Source organism: Sarcophilus harrisii, chromosome 3 (genome assembly GCF_902635505.1).
Source record: "Sarcophilus harrisii chromosome 3, mSarHar1.11, whole genome shotgun sequence".
In the NCBI taxonomy this organism is placed as follows: domain Eukaryota; kingdom Metazoa; phylum Chordata; class Mammalia; order Dasyuromorphia; family Dasyuridae; genus Sarcophilus; species Sarcophilus harrisii.
In genome coordinates, this window is record NC_045428.1 from 66325336 (window position 1) to 66346311 (window position 20976).

Genomic DNA, 20976 nt, shown 5'->3' on the forward strand with positions numbered 1-20976 from the left:
CTCATGTTTTTCCTCCCATTTTGGTCTGATTTTTCTTGCATAACATCACAAATATGGAAATATATTTAAAAGGATCACACATATTTAACCTATATCAGATTGCTTACTTTTTTGGGGAAAAGGGAAGTAAGGAAAAAGGGAAAACATTTTTGGAACACAAAGTTTCACAAAAAATAAATGTTGAAAACTATCATTACATGTATTTGGAAATATAAAATAATATTGAAATTTTTTAAAAATTAAAAGTATAATTGTAATGTTCCGGCTAGCTTTCTGGAGGTCCTCCAAATGGTCCTTAGTTTCAGCAGAATAAGCACCACAAGAACAGTCAGGAATAAAGTCCAAAATCTTTATTATCTCCTTCACAGTCTGTCTCCTTTGCCTGAGGCTGAGCTAACTTTGTGGGGAGCCTTTAGATGGCCCTTAGTCTCAGTGGAGAAATGCAGGAGGCAAGACAGCCACCAGGATGGTGGGAGATGGATTTATCTCTCTTGTCTCAGAGAGAGGGCTTGTGGGCTTCCTCCCAAAGTGCTCCCAGTTCTCCTGATCCATCCATACTAAAACTGTAGGGGAAGCAAGTATTTCATACAAATACAATATTTCCAGCAGATTGCAACCTGGTATAAAAAAGTCTGGCTTCATTTAAGGGTGCTGCTTGATATTTAAAAAGGCTACTTTTAAGTCCTAGGACTCAAAATAAAGATCAGTTTTTGAATAATAGATATATACATCAAAATAGTCTAAAAATGCATTGGTTAACGCTATTAAAAAGCTATATAAGTGCGTGGGTCCATTTCTTCTTATAAGCAAAACCCAGTGGAAACATTTATGTTCAACTTCTAGGAATTTGCTTTTCAGGGAAAGTCCGTTGAAAGTACCTGATCATATTCTTATGCTTCATCTCCACTGTCCATTTCAATATCCATCTCTTCTGTATCAGCAGCTCGTGATAAGATGTCTGCCATAAGTGCCTTTCCTAATTTCTTATGCACCTGTTGTACTCGTTCTTCCTGTTTTCTAATATCTTCCTCTGTAACAATAAAGGCTTTGCAAAGGGGTTGAGATGTATAAAGCCAAACAGCAGAGTTTTTTTCCACAGCAGCAGAGATTTGTCCGGTTATTGGTGCAGAGCTGGTGTGCAAAGTGCTGGCAACAGCCGATAAAAGTGTCTTGTCATTATTACCTGGGGCAACCCCTTGAAGACCTTTTGGAAGTTCCATAGATTTTATGATTTGTTCTGTTACATCTGATGTACTAAGTCCTTGGAGCTTCTTCTCCTAGAAAAGTTGACATGGTTGTTCATTCATTCATTGAGGATCTGATTTTACTTTATTACTAGGATGGTTCGTGACTTTAGTTACAGGTTGTTTGAAAATAGATGCTATCTGTCTAATTGGCAATGTCGTATTCAAGTCTGGTTTATCCTTATTTTGATTGAGAGGATCATTCCATAGTCTCTGTTTATTTTTCTGTAATTTATTAGGCATCATCTTTCCAGTTCTGAAGTCAAAACTGCTAATATTTCCCAGGTACCTTGCCAACTGAGGCTTGCTTCTGAACTTCTTACCACTTGGATGGGCCCGGCTCTTCTTCCTTAACTCTGGAAGGAGCCTTCTCACAAACAGATCTGGTTCTTATAATTCTTGCCCCATGTTGGGCACCAAAATGTGGTGTTTTTTCTTCTTTAAATATAATAATAGTTCTCTCTGGGAAAGCAGGTTTCTTGGGGAGGTTTTTCTGGAGGCAGCCTTAGTTTCAGTTACAAGTAAATAATCACCCAAAATACAAACATTTATTTTCTCCTTCCAAGTCTTGTCTCTTTCCTTGGGCCCAGTTAGCTCAGAGGCCTCTCTTTCTGCTTGGTTCCAAGAGCTCTTGCAGCTTTGTCCTTTGCCTCTGCTTTCTTCAGCCTCCAGCCAGCACCAAGGTGGAAGATGCAATGAATCTCCCTTACCTCCGAGAGAGGGCTTGTGGGCTTCTTCCCAGAGTGCTCCTCTCCGACCCCTGGGAATAACTCTCTTGAAGTAACTCTCTTGAAGCTCTAAGAGCTTCCTCTATATATATGATTGGGATTATGGGTTATCTCCCAGAGTGCTCTCTGGCCCTAAGAACTTCAAGGGAGGTGTGAATTCAGATATCTCTTTCTAAACCCTGAAATCTCCCAAACGTGTGAACTCCAATGAATACTTAAATTTTTCTTGCTTATAAGAGCTCTCAAAAGGTGTGAACACAAGCATTATTGTCTATCAGTATTAGCAACTTATCACCTTGTAAGGATTTGCTCTAAGCATTGTATCAATTCCATTGAGTTAACACCAGGATTCTGACATCTCCCTTGAGTTTTCATCTTGTTTCAAGTTGAGTTGACACTAGGATTCCAATATATAATGAATGACTACCTCCCCCCCAAAGCCCAAAAGAAACAAATAAACTTGTCACATTGAATATGGGGAACAGAAAAGACTGATTATTCTTAAAAATTAACATGGGAAGACTTTTTGTAAAAGAATATGGTTAATTATGGTGGGTAGAGGGGAATGAAGAGAAAAGATTGAATGACAAAAAGGGAAAAAAGCCAATTCATATCAAATACAATGACCAGACTGAGTTCCAAAGAAAGATAAAACTTACTCTCCTTCTCTCAGTAAAAAGAAAAGACTACAGCTGTGGAATGTTGATATCAGGTGCAAGTTGATACTGGTTTATTTTACCAACTTTTGCCCTCCTTTTTTGAGACAAGATAAAGTTTTGGGTTTTTTTTTTTTGAATGGACCAATGACTAGCATCATTGCTATACATTATACATCAAGCACTGAACTGATATAACACTACACCAGCTCAGTGCCTGATATACAATCAGCACAGGTACCGTGCTTCTATTATTATGGTTAATGAGAATTGATTGTCATATGGCCCTAAAAAGACCTTACTAGTTGTATAATGGATCAAATCAGGCTTTCTTTAAAACTCTAATTTTGAATCCTACCTCACATTTATAGTCTCTCTTTTAAAAAATAATTAGTTTTATTGATGCTAGTCATGCCATGTTATCTTAAAACAAAGTGGTTGTCCTTTATCTGGGGGGCATTGTATATATTTTACCAAAAGAGGACAGAGTACCTACACAAATTCTGCATATTCTTATGTTATATCCCTTGCAGAAACTATTCCAATTCTGGGCAGATAATTGATATATCCATGTGTTTTCACTGATTGATTTAAATGAAGTTAAATTTTACTTTTGGAAATAAAAGTTTAATTAGAAACATATTTTGCTGTTTAAGAGGAGGAGGAAAGAGGATAATTAGGAGGTACAGTAAGCTTAGCTGATATAATCCCTACCTGGAAAAGTCCATGGAGTTTCCAAAAGTACACTACAATATGAAATGGAAGGATGCTGCTTCCTGATATAGAGCATGCTCTGCATTCTCTGCTAAACATGTCAACCACATGGCTAAGAGACAGACTACTGAATGACTTCTGAAGTGGAACTGGGGTAAATTGGACAGTTAGACAAAATAAGTTCTTTGGTTGGAAAATAGACTGTAGGATAACTGCATTTAGTTGAATAATAAGCAACTGCAGGTACAATGAAATTCAGTTTGAGCTTTTTTCTGCCTGATTTCCATGTCAATAATCATTGTACCTGAGAAAGGGGCAGAGACACAAATTAAACTATTGTGTCTGAATAGTGTTGGGTTAAAGATCAGCATCAGATAGAACTGTCCCTTAAGGTGCTTGTTTTTCCTTAGATACAATGAGACCATAAAAATTAGTCTGAGAGCCTGAATCACTTCTAAATAGCCTAGGCAATGATTAAGAAAGGCTTTTTATGACTGGAAAACACCAGGGAAATGCCCAGGTCCTCAAGTGAAGAATTGAGTTAGGGACTAAATTTCCTGGTCTAGGTATGACTGCAGGGATTTGCTACCTCATCTGATTAGGATTATATAGGATGGGGCAGTTACATCTGCACTGGATGCATGGATGCCATTTACCTTACCCATTCCTAATATTCTGATTAAATGCTAGAGGCACTCAATGAAGAAATAACCAGCTCTCTGAAAAATAGAGATTAGCTGTTGCTCAGAATGGATGACGTATCTCATGGGTGAAAGATGACTAATGACTGCCTCCATGAAATGGAAAAATGCTTGCTCCTTGGAAGGAAAACAAAAACAAAAACTAGAGAAATCATCCTGCCAACAAAGGTCCATATAGTCCAAGCTATGGCTTTTCCAGTAGCAATGTATAATTGTGAGAGTGGAACTATAAGGAAAAGCTGATGCTTTTGAATTGTGGTAATGGAGAAGACTTTTGAGAGTCCCTTGGACAGCAAGGAAATTAAACCAGTTCATACTTGAAGACTATTCATTGGAAGGACAAATACTGAAGTGGAAGCTTAAATACATTGGCCACCTAATAAGAAGAAGGCTCATTAGAAAAGACCCTGATACAAGGAAAGATTGAAAGTAAAAGAATAAGGAGATAGCAGAAGATGAGATAGACAGATAGTGTCATGGAAGCAACAAATATGAGCTTGGAGAGATCTTGGGAGATAGTGGAGGATAAAAAGGCCTGGCATGCTATGATCAATGGGGTTATGAAGAATCAGATGTGATTCAGTGACTGAACAACAACAACAACAACAAAAAACTATATGTATTTAAGGGACCATATAAATATAAGTCTAGCCTGATACCCCTTTTGGAGACAGATGAGAATGAAACAGATGCTCAGTCATAACCCTTCTACTTCCCTCAAGGCAGAAATTACAATCTTTGCTGGAGATGAGTGGGCCAGATTCTAGAGATAACTATGTGACACATGAGTCTAGTCTATATACAGGGGAACCATGTGGTTCAAAGGAGATGAGATAATGGATGTAAAGGACTCTGTGAAGCTTAAAGTCCATGTAAAAGGTAGTTATTATCAGTTTTGTACAATCACTGGCCTCCAGCCTTTGACAGCACTCTGGAGGTCCAGCAATATTTATGGAACAACACAGGAGTATGCTGTTGGTTTAACAACTGGGCTCTCCACTTAAAAATAAAAGTATAATCTAATTATTGATATTCTTATAAATCTAGACAATCAGCAAAACAATACATCAAGTCCCAATTCATAAGCAATTGTGATTTCTGAGGTATAAATGCTAACACTGAAAATTTAACAATAGACTCTAGCTATAATGTAGGAGCCAGAGTCTGAGAACATAATCTATGACTCCACAGTTGATTTAAACCACCTTGAATGATGTAAACAGTAAACTGGGAAGTCAGTTCTGAGGAGTCAAAGGGAGTTAGGTTCACAGTTTAACTCAGTTTCTATATAGAATTTAGGCCTACCACATTCCTGCTCCAGAATTCTCTTCCCCCCCCCCCTCCCGTTTCCCTTAAGTCCCATGGCTCGGGCTTCATTCCAGACACTGGAGTTTCTAAGGACTTCCCTCAGTTACGACAGCAACATCTAACCTGTAACTGCTTCTAAGATCAGCTTCAGCTCCACGATCTGGAGACTCCACTCCCTGCAACCCAAACTGAAGTGGACAAACAAGTCCATTCCTTGGAGCCATGGGACTTAAGGGAAACGGGAAAGCTGATGATGAACAAGCATCTTACCCTTGGATACCACCAGAAAGAAATAATATGATTATGATTCCCTCAGTTAGATTTAATGCAGCTAAGAGTTCTGGCTATATAGTCAATGGGAAGAATGGGAGTGGGGAGCAAGAATGAACTTTACTCAATGCAAAGTAGTCTTTACAGATACTGATGAATCTATGGAAGTAAGCACGAGAAAAAATAATTGTAGCATAGATGGAATGCTCATTAAATATGTAGATGCCCCAAAGCTAGGAGGGATTGGTAATGTCCTGGATGACCAAAAGGATATTGGCAGGCTTAGAACATTGGGCTGAAACTATTATGATATGATTCAATAGCAATAAGTGTAAATAAATTCTTACACTTGATTACAAAGAAGTCATCTTTATAAATATAGGATAGGAGAGACATAGAGAAATAGCAATTGCTCTGAAAAGGCTCTGAGATTTTAGTGGATTGTAATCTCAATAGTCCACTGGACAGAAAAGCTAACGAATTTTGGGCTGCACTAAAGAAACAAAACAACCCCCCCAAAAAAATAAAAACCAGTTACCAATAATAAGAAGGTGATGAAAAGCTTGTTTTAAGAGACAGTGGGTACCCCCTTCTTGGAACACTTCACAGTTGAACTGTGTACAGTTGACTGGTTGTCAGGTATGTTACTTCTCTTGCATGATTTTTATTATATGGTCACTGAAGACCTTTTCAAATCTCAAATGTTATGCTTCTATGATTCTGTGAATTCAGATTTACACAGTGAGAAGGAAGCATGCTTCTGCCATTTTACCAGGGAGATGGTATACAATAGCTACAAAATGTGACCTATTCTGTCATATATGCAAAAATATTGGTTTATTTCCCTAAAACTGAAAGTTTTTAAAAGGAGAGTGCAAGTAAAGGGTAGGAAAAGTCTTACAGAAGTGATAGGGTTGTATGAAAGAAAAAGCATCAATAAACTATTTGGGTTTTTGAGTGAAAATATGACAAAACATAATGAAATGCTATGAAATGAGCAAATGGTATCCTCATTTTCAGGGGAAAAAGTGATTTTTAGAAACTGGCAGATCAATGAATTCAACAACAAAGTTGTACAATGGATTATTAGACATGGTTTGTAAGTACTTAGAAAAGGAAGCAGTGGTTTCTAACTACTAACATAGATATTAATGAAGAATGATCTATGATGAGGAAGAAGCAAGTATGGAGTTTCTTCAGGACATGTCTACTGTGATTCTTATTCCTCAAAGTCATAGTGCAGCTTTTATGCATTAACACTATCTCCTAACATTTGTTCTAATTAAATATTTCAGGAAGTTTGTCAGAATGACCCAAATCGTAAAACAATTTAACCAATCCTGATACTACCCTAAAGGAAGTAGTCAGGCTTGATTTGTGCATAAATTATTTATTTATATGACTTTTAGAAATTATTTATTTTTAGCAATTAATTTCTTTAAATTTGATTGCAAATTCTCCCTCACCTATTCAAAAGTCAAGCAACATGATACCCGATATGCATGTCGAGTCACAGTATACATGTGATATACATTACATGTGTGATGTATACATATAAACATGTAAGATGTTTACATCTTACAAAGATGTAAACATCTTTCTATATTAACCATGTTGCTAAGAAAAGGGGGGAAAGTGAAAATATATGTTTCAGTCATCATGAATCATTTGGAATTGCCTTGTATTTTCATCATGAATCATTTGGAATTATCTTCGATTATTGAATTGCAGTTACTATATACTATGTTCTACTTCTGCATTTAAGGTTCAGTGAGGCCTTATAGAGAATGTTAGCAAGAACAAGGAGGACTGAAAGCTTTTACAAGATAAAGACTTCCAAACTTTTAATTTGAACATAAATTCATTGGAAAAGCTGTCCCTAAAAATAGTCTCTTCATGATACAGAGACAAAAGTGGGCAGTCAAGGAAGGTAATATCTCTGGGGAAAAAAAGTGTTCTGAAACAAAAACTTCAAGAGAATTAGATAGTGGAATTGAAGCTCAGAAATTAGGTGAAACCTGGTCAGAATCTAAGAAAAGAGGGCCTGAGGAAGAAATTGAAAGCAAAATAGAGATAAGCAAAATAGTGGATTTGAAGAAAGAGAGTTCCTTAGAAGAATAAAGTTCCATACCTGGTATTGTCACTAAGTTCTTCTGATGTAAGAACTGACTCATTTGATATAGCATCACTATCACCTACAAAGACCACTTATCTTCATGGCATAAGAAAAGTGATTCTTCTGGTTAGAATTACAGCTTATGAGAAAACACTAGCCAGTATGGACAATTGTGTCATTGATTACTGATAGAAGTTAATTTAACTGGATTTCAATATTGGTAATTTTTACACTAAAACTTTACAACTCACAATGGGATTCATTTCATACATTTTTAAGAGAAGAGATTAACTGGAGCAATGTAGTTGTTAATCACATTTTTCATATTGATTAGAAGTTCTTTGGATTTACCAACACAATAAACGAGCACATTTTAAAAGTTAGAGTCCAATTTTATGTTTGTATGTTATAGTGTGAAAACAAAATTCAATATTTGAGAGAACAGTGGTATGCTAAGATAGTATGAGTGCTCCCATAAGAAGTGAAAGATGGAAGATATTGACCTTTTTATCATTTCACCACTAACTTGTATTGAGATCTGGGGCATGGCACAGCATTTTGGTGACCCTTGTTTCCTAATCTGTACAATGTTAGAATAGTATTTTGAAATTCTTACTTGAAAGATGCTGTGCATGAGAAAAATATTACAGTAATGTTTCAATTAATAAAGACTTGGGATAGCAAAACAAATTGCTGACTGTACAATCTTCTTTTGATTCTGTTCATTTTGTTCTTTGTTATTTCATGCAAGTCTTTTTTTTAAATAGCTTTTTATTTACAAGTTATATGCATAGGTAATTTTATAGCATTGACAATTGCCAAACCTTTTGTTCCAATTTTTCTCTTTTTCCCCCTACCCTCTCCCCTAGATGGCAGTATGACCAATACATATTAAATATGTTAAAGTATAAATTAAATACAACATATGTATACATGTCCAAACTGTTATTTTGCTGTACAAAAAGAATCAGACTCTGAAATATTGTACAATTAGCCTGTGAAGGAAATCAAAAATGCAGGTGGGCAAAAATATAGGGATTGAGAATTCAATGTAATGGTTCTTAGTCATCTCCCAGAGTTCTTTCTCTGGGTATAGCTGGTCCAGTTCATTTCTGCTCCATTGGAAATGATTTGGTTGATCTCATTGCTGAGGATGGCCAGGTCCATCAGAATTGATCATCATATAGTATTGTTGTTGAAGTATATAATGATCTCTTGGCCCTGCTCGTTTCACTCAGCATCAGTTCATGTAAGTCTCTCCAGGCCTCTCTGTATTCATCCTGCTGGTCATTTCTTACAGAACAATAATATTCCATAATATTCATATACCACAATTTATTCAACCATTCTCCAATTGATGGGCATCCACTCAGTTTCCAATTTCTGACCACTACAAAGAGGGCTGCCACAAACATTTTAATGCAAGTCTTTTCGTATTTTTTTAAGGTCATTAAGTTCATTGTTTTTTATAGCACAGTAGTATTCCAAAACAATAATATACCATAATTTGTTCAGTCATTTCCCAATTGAAACTCATTCCAGAAATTTCCAGTTCTTTGCCAACACAGAGAGATGTTATAAACATTTTAAAAACATATAGGATTTTTTTCCCTTTTCCCTAATTATCTTTGAAAATAGGCATAGTGGGGCAGTTAGGTGGCACAGTAGATGGAGCACCAGCCCTGAAATCAGGAAGACCTGAGTTCAAATCTGGCCTAGTTGTGTGACCCTGGGCAAGTCACTTAATCCCAATTACCTCAGCCAAAAATAATAACAATAATTTAAAAAAAAGAAAATAGGCATAGTGGTGGCTTAATAACTCTGGGCATAATTCCAGATTACTCTCTAAAATTATTGGATAAACTTACCATTCTACCAATGTCCCAGTTTTTCAATATTCCTTCCAAGATTTGCTTTTTTTCTCCTTCAATCATCTTAGCCAATCTGGTAAGTGTAAAATGCTATCCAAGATTGTTTTAATTTGCATTTCTCTAATTAATAATGATTTAGAGGGTTTTTTACATTACTATAAATTGTTTTGATTTCTTTTTCAGAAAATTGTTTATACTCTTTGATCATCTATCAATTGGGGAATGACTCATATTCTTGATAAAGTTTTGACAAAGTTGTTTATATAGTTGAGATATGAGACTTTTATCTGAGAAACTATAAAAAAATTTCTCCCAATTTTCTACTTTCCTTCTGATCTTCACTACATTTATTTGTACAAAACTTTTTAATTTAATATAATTCAAATTATCCATTTTACTGCCAACTTTGCTCTCTATTGTTTATTCATATCCTATTATTATTGCCTATCCATAAGTCTTATAAGAAATGTTTCATGCTCTTCTAATATTTCTCTTTATACATAGATCATATATCCATTTTGACATTGTCTTCATAAATGGTATAAGATATTGATCTATGCCCAGTTTCTACTATACTGCTTTCCAGTTTTTCCAATAATTTTACCAAATAGTGAATTCTTATCCCCAAATCTAAAGTCTTTGCACTTGTGAAATACAAGGTTATCATATTTTTTGTTGCTATAAATTACATATCTACTCTGTTCCATTGATCTACCTTTTCTATTTCTACTTCAGTACCAGATATTTTTGATAATTACTGCCTTATAGTTGTGGTACTATTAAACCTTCTTCCTTTACATATTTTTTTCATTAGTTCCTTTGATATTCTTGCCTTTTTATTTTTTCAAATGAAATGTGCTATTGCTTTTTCTAATTCAGTAAAATTATTTTTTGGCAATTTAATTGGGTTAGGGTTGAATATATAAATTAGTTTAGATAGATTGTCACTTTTATTATATTGACCCTGCCTACCCATGAAAATTAATATTTCTCTAATTATTTCAATATGCTTTAATTTTTTAAAGTGTTTTTCACCATATAATTTTGTTTATATAGTTCTTGTGTTTCTTTTGATAGGTGTACTTTCAGGTGTTTAATAATGTCTATGGCTATTTTAAGTAGGGTATCCACTTTATTCTTCCAAGGAACTCTCTTCCTTCAAATCCACCATTTGCTTATCTCTACTTTGTTTTCAATTTCTTTCTCAGGGTCCTTTTTTTTTTTTTTTTAAGATTCTGACCAAGCTTCACCTAATTTTTGAACTTCAATTCCACCATCTAATTCTCTTGAAGTTTTTGTTTCAGAATACCTTTTTTCAGAGATATTACTCCTTCACAGCCCACTTCATTTGTCTCTGTACCATGAAGAAACTGTTTTAAGGGATATCTTTTTCTTTCTTTCTTTCTTTCTTTCTTTCTTTCTTTCTTTCTTTCTTTCTTTCTTTCTTTCTTTCTTTCTTTCTTTCTTTCTTTCTTTCTTTCTCTATCCCTCCTTTTCTCTGTCTTCTCTCTCTCTCCCCCTTCCTCTTTTTCTCCCTCCCTCCTTTTGTCTCTCCTTTCCCCCCTTTCTCTCTGTCTCTGTCTTTCTGTCTCTCTTTGTCTCTCTCTCTTTCCTTTCATTTTATTCTCTCTCTTTTCCTCTCCCTCTCCCTCTTCTTCAGTGGTTCTATGAGAAGCTTTTAATCACATAAGCTATGAAATGAAACTATTTTTAGGAGCACTACCATCTGTTTTCAACATAAAATGACTCCATGCCCATGGAAAGTTTACAACATATACTCCATATCAAAACTATTGTAGTTAATTTCATCACACAATTGGGCTAAATCAAATTCTGGGAAAAAATTTCTTTGGAAATATCGAACATTATGAAGGAAATTAGGGTTTAAAATTTATTAAATTGTGATTTGTGTATCTGAACTAAATCTATGAATCTAAATCTACATCTATTGTGAAATGTAAAACCAATCAAATGTTAATAAAGCTTAGAGACTTAAAACACACTCACATATGTGTACATATACATATATATATATATATATATATATATATATTTATATCTCAATGGATAAACCTAGAAATAGTTCCAAGTATAACTTAGAAAGAATATAAGTTCCTTAATACTTCTAAAAGAAAGAAACCATCTGGGGCAGCTAGTTGGTGTAGTGGATAGAGTACCAGCCCTGAAGTCAGGAAAACCTAAGTTCAAATCTCCCCTCAAACTCTTAACACTTCCTAGTTGTGTGATCCTGGGAAAGTCACTTAACCACAATTGCTTCAGAAAAAAAGAAGAAGAAGAAGAAGAAAAGAAATAAACCATCAGGTAAAAAATGGTTGATATAGTAAATGGTCATCTTGTGACACCAGAAAAACCAGGATAGCGAAGAAATATATTCTCCTTCTTTCCTATGGAATGTTGTTCTTCATATACCCCCTGCTTCTTACCTACTTTCTCATTTTCTGACCAATAGACAATAACAGATTCTGGCCAGAATAATAGATTTCCTTCTTTTCCTTCTTCCTTGGGTCCTTTTGGTTTTTCCATTAAGGGCCAAGGCAGAAGCTATTACCTTGTGATAGTTGTTGAGTGAGTTATGATGAAGTCCCTAGCTCTTTTCCTCCATAGGAATGGGCTTTTGATCCAATATAACTCTTGAGACTTATTGGTGCTAAAGCAGTTCTCAATTCATACATTGCAGCTTCTCTCTGGGTGGTGCATAACAACAGATACCTCCTGAAAGAAAATACACACACACACACCATATATATCGCTCAGGGGAATAATGGGATTGACAACCTGAAAGGAAAAAAAAAATAGATTGCTTAGTTTCATCAAGCCCTAATGCGAGATATACTTCTTAGCGCTGTGACCCTGGGAAAGGTACAATCGATTTGTGGATCTTAGTATACAGGGGATTGTATGTCACATGTAGTACTTGATAATAGAATGTGATGGCATCCCAGGGCATATCTATTCTACCTACTACCCAGATTATATCACTTTATAATTTACCTGTCAAGTAAACATCCATTTACCATTTTCATCCTACCAGTGATGGTGAACTCTTTACTCTAAGTCAGCCTTTTGGGGTTTTGGATAGCTCAAATTGAAAATTTTCTTTTATGTTAAGCTGAAACTCTTTGGGAAAAACTCCCTTTACCCATACAGATCTCCCCTACTCTGCATTCCCAACTACCTTCCCCATGAAAAAAAAAAAGGAAAACTCTTGCAACAATATGAACACTTACTTCAAAAGAATGTACAGAAGTACATTAATTAAGTACATTAATCCATTAACTCTCTCAGGAGGTGGGGTGCATCCTTCATCAATAATCAATCCTTTGGGTCATAGCTGGTTATTACATTGATTAGAATTCTTGTCTGTCAAAGTTATTTGCTTTTATGATGTTTTTATTATATAAATTGTGACATCACTTTACTCTGTATCAGTTCATGAAATTTTCCTGGATACAAACCAGCTTTTAACACACATATTGACCTTGTGGTACTATTTCATAAATTTCAGCTTGAAGTTATTTGACTGACTTCCCATTTGAACAATATGATCTAACATGTGAATAAACCAGGGTCCATCCCTATAAACTGAACACTATCTAGTTCTTGTAGCAACTGTCTATCTTGGCAATGTAATCTGCTAGAGTAGGTGGACATTCTCAACTTCAGATTCCAATGTATTTACCTTTTTCTGGAACTTGGAGTTATCCCTGAAGAAATCATCCTTGAGTCTTTGTTGAATTATAAAGAAAACAAAGGGACAAAGTATTTCTTCAAAGTCAACAACTCCCCAACATATGGAGATAGCAACTCCTAACCAGTAGTATAGAGGTCACATTGGCTTCTACTCTCTTTAAACCAATTTTTTAACTGCAAATTCTGTCCCTCCTTCCTTCCCTATAACTTTTTGTTAACCTCCCAGAGTGGCCTGCCTGTCCAAAGCAATCTGCTGTGGTGAGGCTGCCATATCAAATCCTGAAAATTGTCACAGTTTCTTAGATCAGATTTTTAACGTCTCCCAAATATAAGAGATAGACATTTTCAGATAGTTCAGAGTGGGTTCTCTGAAGATAACAGAAACCAAGACATTTATTGATGGTGATGGGAAACCAAGGGATTTGAGCAATAAGAACATTATTTACTTTTTCTGGAGGGCTGGAGATAGAATCTGGAGCACAGATGTCTCAGAAAAGCAGGAACAGAATATCATAGGATGATGATTTAAGCAATGTCTGGAGTAGTGAAGAAGTAAAGGAGATATAGTAAGGGAATAGGGGCCTGAAGGTGAATGATCTAACTCTTTCAGAACTAAAAGAGGGTCCAAATTACCCTTTGAATCAGAGTCCAACTTCATCCTGGGTTACTTTATGAACTTCCACTTATTTGGCTACACTGGGTTCCCAGAGGATAGTTGGTTAATATTCCCCTTAGGAATCCAGGGATAATCCTGAGGGGTTGGGAATTTTTTAGTTGTTGCTCATTTGCTCCTATTTCAATCAACTAGTAGATCTGATTAACTTTTAGCAAAGAATGTTTATTGAAGTGGCATGATAAGAATAATTGATATAATAAGTTATCCAGCAAGTCCTGAGGCACATTCTCCCACATGTACACATAGGTCAGTGGGGAAAAGTCAGCTTAAATATAGAGTACTATGTTTATATATAGTAGTGAGGTGCACATATAGGTAGGATACATAGGTATCAAAAAGGTAACTTGTAGCTTATGGTTATTGGAAGTTCTTCCTTGTGTCCATAGCCCATTTCTTTTTGATACAAAGACTTCTTGAAGCTGCACCATTCCTTGGTTGGAAATCTTGCTATAAATCCATGTCCATATTTGTCCTGAGGAATGAATGTATTCCTCATTCTTTAAACACTTCCTTGTTTTCCTCAGTGACTTTTCTTCTTAGTTTTAGACTTAGCCAGTGTTCTCTACGGCTCCCTTTTCAACACTTTTTTCTGCACTTTGGAGACAATTTTCCTATTTAAAGATGGGAAAGATTCATGGGATCATAGATATGAGGCTGAAATGGACCTTAAAGAGCACCTAGCTCAACTCTTTCATTTGATAAAAGAAAATACTTAGGGAAAGATTGATCTCAAGTAATTCCCATGTCAAAATTGTTTAAGTGGAAGCCCCCTGGCCAAATGTTGGGAATGGAACCTGAGGAAAACAGACTACATTATATTTTTTTTCCTTTAGGCTAGGAGTCATATATGATAGTTTTTCTCCTTGTGTTAGCACTTTAAGTTCTCAAAAATGCCTAAGAGTTTGTTCTTCTGCAAAAATTAAAATCTCTCTAAAAACCAATGGTAATAATTATGGTGCTTCTTACTTGAGAAGAAGAAAACAGATCTAACCTTCCAGGCTTAAAAGGGCTCTCACCAACCATTTTTTTTTCTTTATATCTAAGGAGGGAAGAACAAGAAGACCTTTGGCTGCATATAAAAGAAAGTTTTCTTGATTGTGAGGGTACTTAGACTTATAGGGGGATAACTGAGGGAAGCTGCAGCACTATGGAGATCTAAGAGGAGAAACAATAGTCTCCTCTGACTTGGGTAGTGATTTTGCTTGATTACAGGGAGATGGCCTGGAAGTCTCCTCTGCATTACTGTCAGCATTCAAGAGTCTGTGATTCTAAATGCGGAATTCTCCACAATCAATTGGCAAGGCAAGCATCTGTTCTATTGTGGGGGGAACCATGGATTTGTGAGACAGATGGGAAAGAGCAATCAGCAGCAATGTTATGGAAAATGAAGAACAAGTTTTCCAGTTTCATAAGGAATTTCTGATAACCGGGTGCCTGAAAGGGAACCACTAAAATTATAGGAATTGTTTTGCCCTTTCCCCTGAACAAGGAGGACAGTTTGGAAACCTTGTCAAGTCAAGCATTTCATAAGTATCTTTTTATGTGCTGACACTGTGCTGATCATTATAAAGCATAAAGCATAAAGAACTCCCTGTCCTCAAGATATCTATAGACTAATGAAGGAGACAACAGATAAATAATGATGTACAAACATGTGTGAATGTGTGTGTTTTGTGTGTGGGTGTGTTTTTGTGTGTATTATATATAATATATATATATATATAAATGTACACTTTTACATACATATATATATGCATATACAAATAGAGCACCAAGGTTGAACAGTGGATAGAATATTGGCCCTAGAATTAAAAAGACCCATCTTCCTAAGTTCAAATTTGACTTTAGACACTTACTAGCTGTGTCACTAAGTGGCAAATCACTTAACCCCATTTGCCTCAGTTCCTCATATGTAAAATGTGCAGGAAAAGGAATTGGCTAAGTATCTTTGTCAAGAACACCCCAAATGGGACCACAAAGAGTCAGACTTAACTGAAAAAATGACCCAATAAAACATATACATATGAATGTTTATATGTGTATATTTGTGTATGTAATGTATGTATGTATGTATGTGTGTGTGTGTGTATATATATATATATATATATATATATATGTGTGTGTGTGTGTGTGTGTGTGTGTTCAGGAACTAAGCTTTTTCATTCTGCACGTATTAATTTTTCAAAGGCTGCATTTAGACTTTGGGACTCTAAGGCCCACAACCCAACATGTTGGTAAAGTCTGAGAAGTATCCAGGGATTTAGGGAATCATATGGGACAAGCTAGGGATCTAGAGGAGATCTGCAACAGGCTAGGACACATTCCACATAATTCTCTGTGATTTTAGGGAAAAGATTTTAAGGTTATCTTTAGAATTAACTTAGGAGCCAAAGAAAAACAAGATTGAGATTTTCTGGTAATAAAATGTATGCCATGAGCGAAGTGAGCAGAATCAGGAGAACATTATACACAGTAACAGCAAGACTATGTGATGATCAACTATGATAAGCTTAACTCTTCTCAGCAATACAATGATACAAGACAATTCCAGTAGATTTGGGGTAGAAAATGACAAAATCTTCTCAGCAATGTAAAAATCTACAAAAATTCCAAGGGACTCATAATCAAAAATGCTGATGACATCCAGAGAGAACTATGGAGTCTAACTTCAGATCAAAAGACACTATTCCCCCCACTCCCTTTTTTTCCTTTCTTATGGTTTTTCCCTTTGGTTCTGTGTCTTCTTGCACAACATGACTAATGTAGAACTCAAAATATCACAAAGATGAATGTTGAAAACAATCTTTACAGTAATTGTGTAATTGTGAAAAAATAAAATACTATTAAGATGAAAAAGTTTTGGTGGTTTACTTTTATGATTTTTATAATATTTTTGTTATCATCTGAAAAGTCACTTTAAAAAATGACTTTAAAATTTTATTTTAAAATTTATTTTAAAAATATTTTTATTTTATTTTTTCTCAATAGTATTTTCTTTTTCCAAATATATGCAAAGAAAATTTTCAACATTTATTTTTGCAAAACTTTGAATTTTAAATTTTTCTTGTTCCCTCCCTTACCCCCTCAAGGCAGCAAGCAATCTGATATAAATTAAATATGTGCAATCCTCTTAAACATATTTTCATATTTGTCATGTTGTACAAGAAAAGTCAGAATGGGAAAAAAAATCACAAGAAAGAAAAACAAACAAATTAAAAGGTGAAATTTGTTTTGATCCACAGTCTCCATACTTTTCTCTTCAGTTCTTTATATATTTTAGAAATGAGGCCTTTATCAGAAACACACTCTCTCTCTTTCTCTATCTATATATATCTATATATCTATATATATTTTTTTAACCCAGCTTTCAGCTTCCCTTCTAATCTTGGATGCATTGGCTTTGTTTGTGTAAAACCTTTTTAACTTAATGCAATCAAAATTATCCATTTTGCATTTTATAATGTTTTCTAGCTCTTCTTTGGCTATAAATCCCTTGCTTCTTCATAGATCCAATAAATAATCTATTTCATTACTAATTTGCTTGTTGTACCAACCTTTGTTTAAATCAGAATCCATTTCAATCTTATTTTAGTATAAGGTGTTAGATGTTGGTCAATGGCTAGTTTCTGCCAAACTATTTTCCAAGTTCCCCAGCAATTGATGTCAAATAGTGAGATCTTATTCCAGAAGCTCGAGTACTTGGATTTATCCAACATTAGATTACTATTGTCAGTGACTTGTGTACTTTGTCTTGTGTACCTAACCTATTCATCTGATTCACTACTCTGTTTCTTAGTCAGTAGAAAATGATTTTGGTGACCACCACTTTATAATATAGTTTTAGATCTGGCATGACTAAGGAACCTTCCTTTGAATTTTTTTTTTCATTAATTCCCTTGATAATCTTGATCTTTTGTTCTTTCATCTGAATTTTGTCATTATTTTTTGTAGCTCTATAAAGGGTTTTGGTTTTTTTTGGCAGTTTGATTGGCATGGCATTGAATAGGTAGATTAACTTGGATAAAATTGTCATTTGTTTATTTTTTAAATAATAGCTTTTATTTTCAAAATATGTGCAAAGATAATTTTCAACATTCACTCTTGCAAAATTTTATGCTGCAGATTTTTTCTTCCTTTTCCCCCCCTTACCTAAATAGCAAGTAATCCAATATATCTTAAGCATGTGCAATTCTTCTATACATATTTCCACATTTATTATGCTGCACAAGAAAAATCAGATCAAAAAGAAGAAAAAAATGAAAAAGAAAACAAAAAGTAAGCAAACAGCTGAAAAAGGTGAAAATACTATGTTGTCACCCAGTCAGACCCCACAGTCCTCTCTGAATACAAATGGTTCTCCATCACAAGTGTATTGGAATCAGCTTGAAATATCTCACTGTTGAAGAGCCATGTCTATCAGAATTGATCATGCACAATATTATTGTAGCTGTGTACAATATTCTCTTGATTATACTCACCTGACCTAGCATCACATCCTGCTGATCATTATAACAATAATATTCCATAACATTCATATCCTATAACTTATTCAGCCATTCTCCAACTGATGGGCATCCACTCAACTTCAAGTTCTTTGCCACTACAAAAAGGACTACTACAAATATTTTCCCATGTATGGGTCCTTTTCCCTTTTCTATGATTTCTTTGGGACACAGGCCCAGCAGAGACTCTGCTGTATCAAAGACTATGCACAGTTTGCTAATCATTTGGGCATAGTTCCAAATTGCTCTTCAGAATAGCTGAATCATTTCACAACTCCACCCACATTGTGTTAATGTTCCAGTTTTCGAACATCCCCTCCAGCATTTAATATCATCTAAAATTTTTATTATAATAGCTCAGCCTACCCATGAACAATTGATATTTTTTCAATTTCAACATTCAATTTTTCTCCCTCTTTCCTTTATCTCTCCCATTGCCAAGACAGCAAGCAATCTGATAAAGGTTGATGTGCAGTTCTTTTAAACATATTTTCATATTTATCATGTTGTACAAGAAAAATCAGAACAAAACGGAAAAAGCATGAGAAAGAAAACAAAGAAACAAAAAGATAAAAATACCATGCTTTGACACACATTCAGTCTCCATAGTTCTCCTCCCTCCCTTCTTCCCCTCTCTCCCCTCCCTTTCCTCCCTTTCCCTTTGTTCTCTCCCTCTCTCCCTTCCTTTCTTCCTTTCTTTTTCTTCCTTCCTTCCTTCCCTCCCTCCCCTTCCTTCCCTTCCTTTCTTCCCTTTCTTCTTTCCTTCCTTCCCTTTCTTCCCTCCCTCCCTTCCTTCCTTCCCTTTCTTCCCTCCCTCCCTCCCTTCCTTCCCTTTCTTCCCTCCCTTCCTCCCTTCCTTCCTTCCTTTTCTTCCTTCCCTTCCTTCCTTCCTTCCCTCCCTTCCTTCCTTCTCTCCCTCCCTTCCTTTCTTCTCTTCCCCTCCATCCCTTCTTTCCTCTTTGCTTCCTTCTTTTCTCTTTTCATAAGAGTTAAAAAAGCAGCTGCACCTTAACAGAGGGACGGGATTCAGTGACTGAGAAACGACCTCACCTTTTGCCCAGTAGTTAAATAGACAATTGTAATGAAGTCTGGGCAAGCAAAGCACGAGTGTGGGGAGAACAGCCAGCTGGGGTGGGGGGCGAGGACATTAAGTGGTGCTTCAGTGCATGGCCGCGGGTAGGCGAGGAATTGGTCCCAGGCAAGTTTTTCGCCCACCTCTAAGCTGTTAGTGTCTCCGAACAATTAAGGATAAAAAGCCCGCCTGAGAAGGCGAGCAGACTGCCTGGTTGCTGTGGGTGGGTTGCTCTGCCTGTCTCTCCGTGGGCCTGGGAGGCATCACTCTGTGGGTCAGAGACTAGGCAGGTCATGGGGACAGTGTCGGGGATCAAGAGCTGCCTGGCCGCGGGGTTGTTGCGGAATCAAGTGGCTATCGTCACCGGCGGCGGCCCTGGCATTGGCAAGGCTATAGCCCGCGAGCTGCTGCACCTAGGTGTGTCTGTGTGCCCGGCCCGGGCTGCAGGGGAGGGGGCAGAGGACCCTGGGAGATGCTGAGGCAGATTGAGGAACCACAGGCATAAAGCGTGGATGCTTGAGGTAAAAGGGGCTGAGCAAAAGAAACTCGAGAAGAGATGAGTAAAAGCCGGGTAACTTTGGGGGAGCAGCGCACAGGAGAGAAAGAGTAGGGAGCTGTTGGGATACTAGGAGACGAGGATGGAGGGAACTTGAAGCAGAGTGTGGGGAAGTCATTCGAAGAGGGAAAGTGGCTACAGGGACACGGACCCAGGAGCCAATGGGAAGGTTTGGAATGGTTACCCTAAGAGGAGCAGAAACTCTAGAATCAGAAAGTAGGGGCGTGGGCCAGGTTGGAGGGCAGCTGTGGACAAGGGTCAGGTCCTGGAGGGTCACTAGGGAGAAGGCGGTGGTTGGCAAGTGCGGGAGAATTTGCTGTACTGAGAATGGGACCTCTGGGAGAAGCATACTGACCTAGTGATTGTGGATCCCAGATAGGAGGCCAAAGTGAAAGCAGGGGAGAAACTGCTCATGGCAGCATCATCTTCCGAGATTACAGGATTTACTTTTTTTTTTTTTTTAAACATTTCAAGCCTTTAATCTGTGACCAAAAGGCAGCATTCCACCCACCATTCAGGATAAATTAATAATAACTTCCTCAGAAGAAAAGAGTGGTAGAGAAAGGGAGCCTTATTCAAGGGAGGAACAGGAAGGCCTCTGGGGAATATTTGCCCAGTAGCTGGCTAGTTTGTTACTGGAATGAGAACATTTTCTGTGGAAAATCAGAAATAAAGGAAGTTGACCAAATACTTTTAATAATTGTGAAAGTAATCCCTTTAGATAAAACGCAAGGTTGTGGTAATCATTTAGATCAAACTTCAGCTGTCTCTCATCCAAGGACAGTATTTACAATAGTGATTCAGATCCTCAGCTATTACTGTATTGTTGCAATATTCATCATATCATGTTG

At 36.4% G+C, this 20976-nt stretch overlaps 1 protein-coding gene and 1 pseudogene across 1 annotated transcript in view; one reads left to right on the forward strand and one right to left on the reverse strand.

Annotated features, from left to right (window-relative positions):
* Positions 1-535: 535 nt before the first annotated feature.
* Positions 536-19864, reverse strand: LOC100926483 (annotated as a pseudogene).
* Positions 19862-20976, forward strand: part of LOC100926746 (peroxisomal trans-2-enoyl-CoA reductase) — a 69037-nt gene continuing 67922 nt past the window's right edge. Inside the window, exon 1 of the mRNA XM_031961137.1 lies at positions 19862-19986. Coding sequence (XP_031816997.1) covers positions 19863-19986 — 124 coding nt within the window. The 5' untranslated portion in view covers position 19862. The remainder of the gene's footprint in view (positions 19987-20976) is intronic.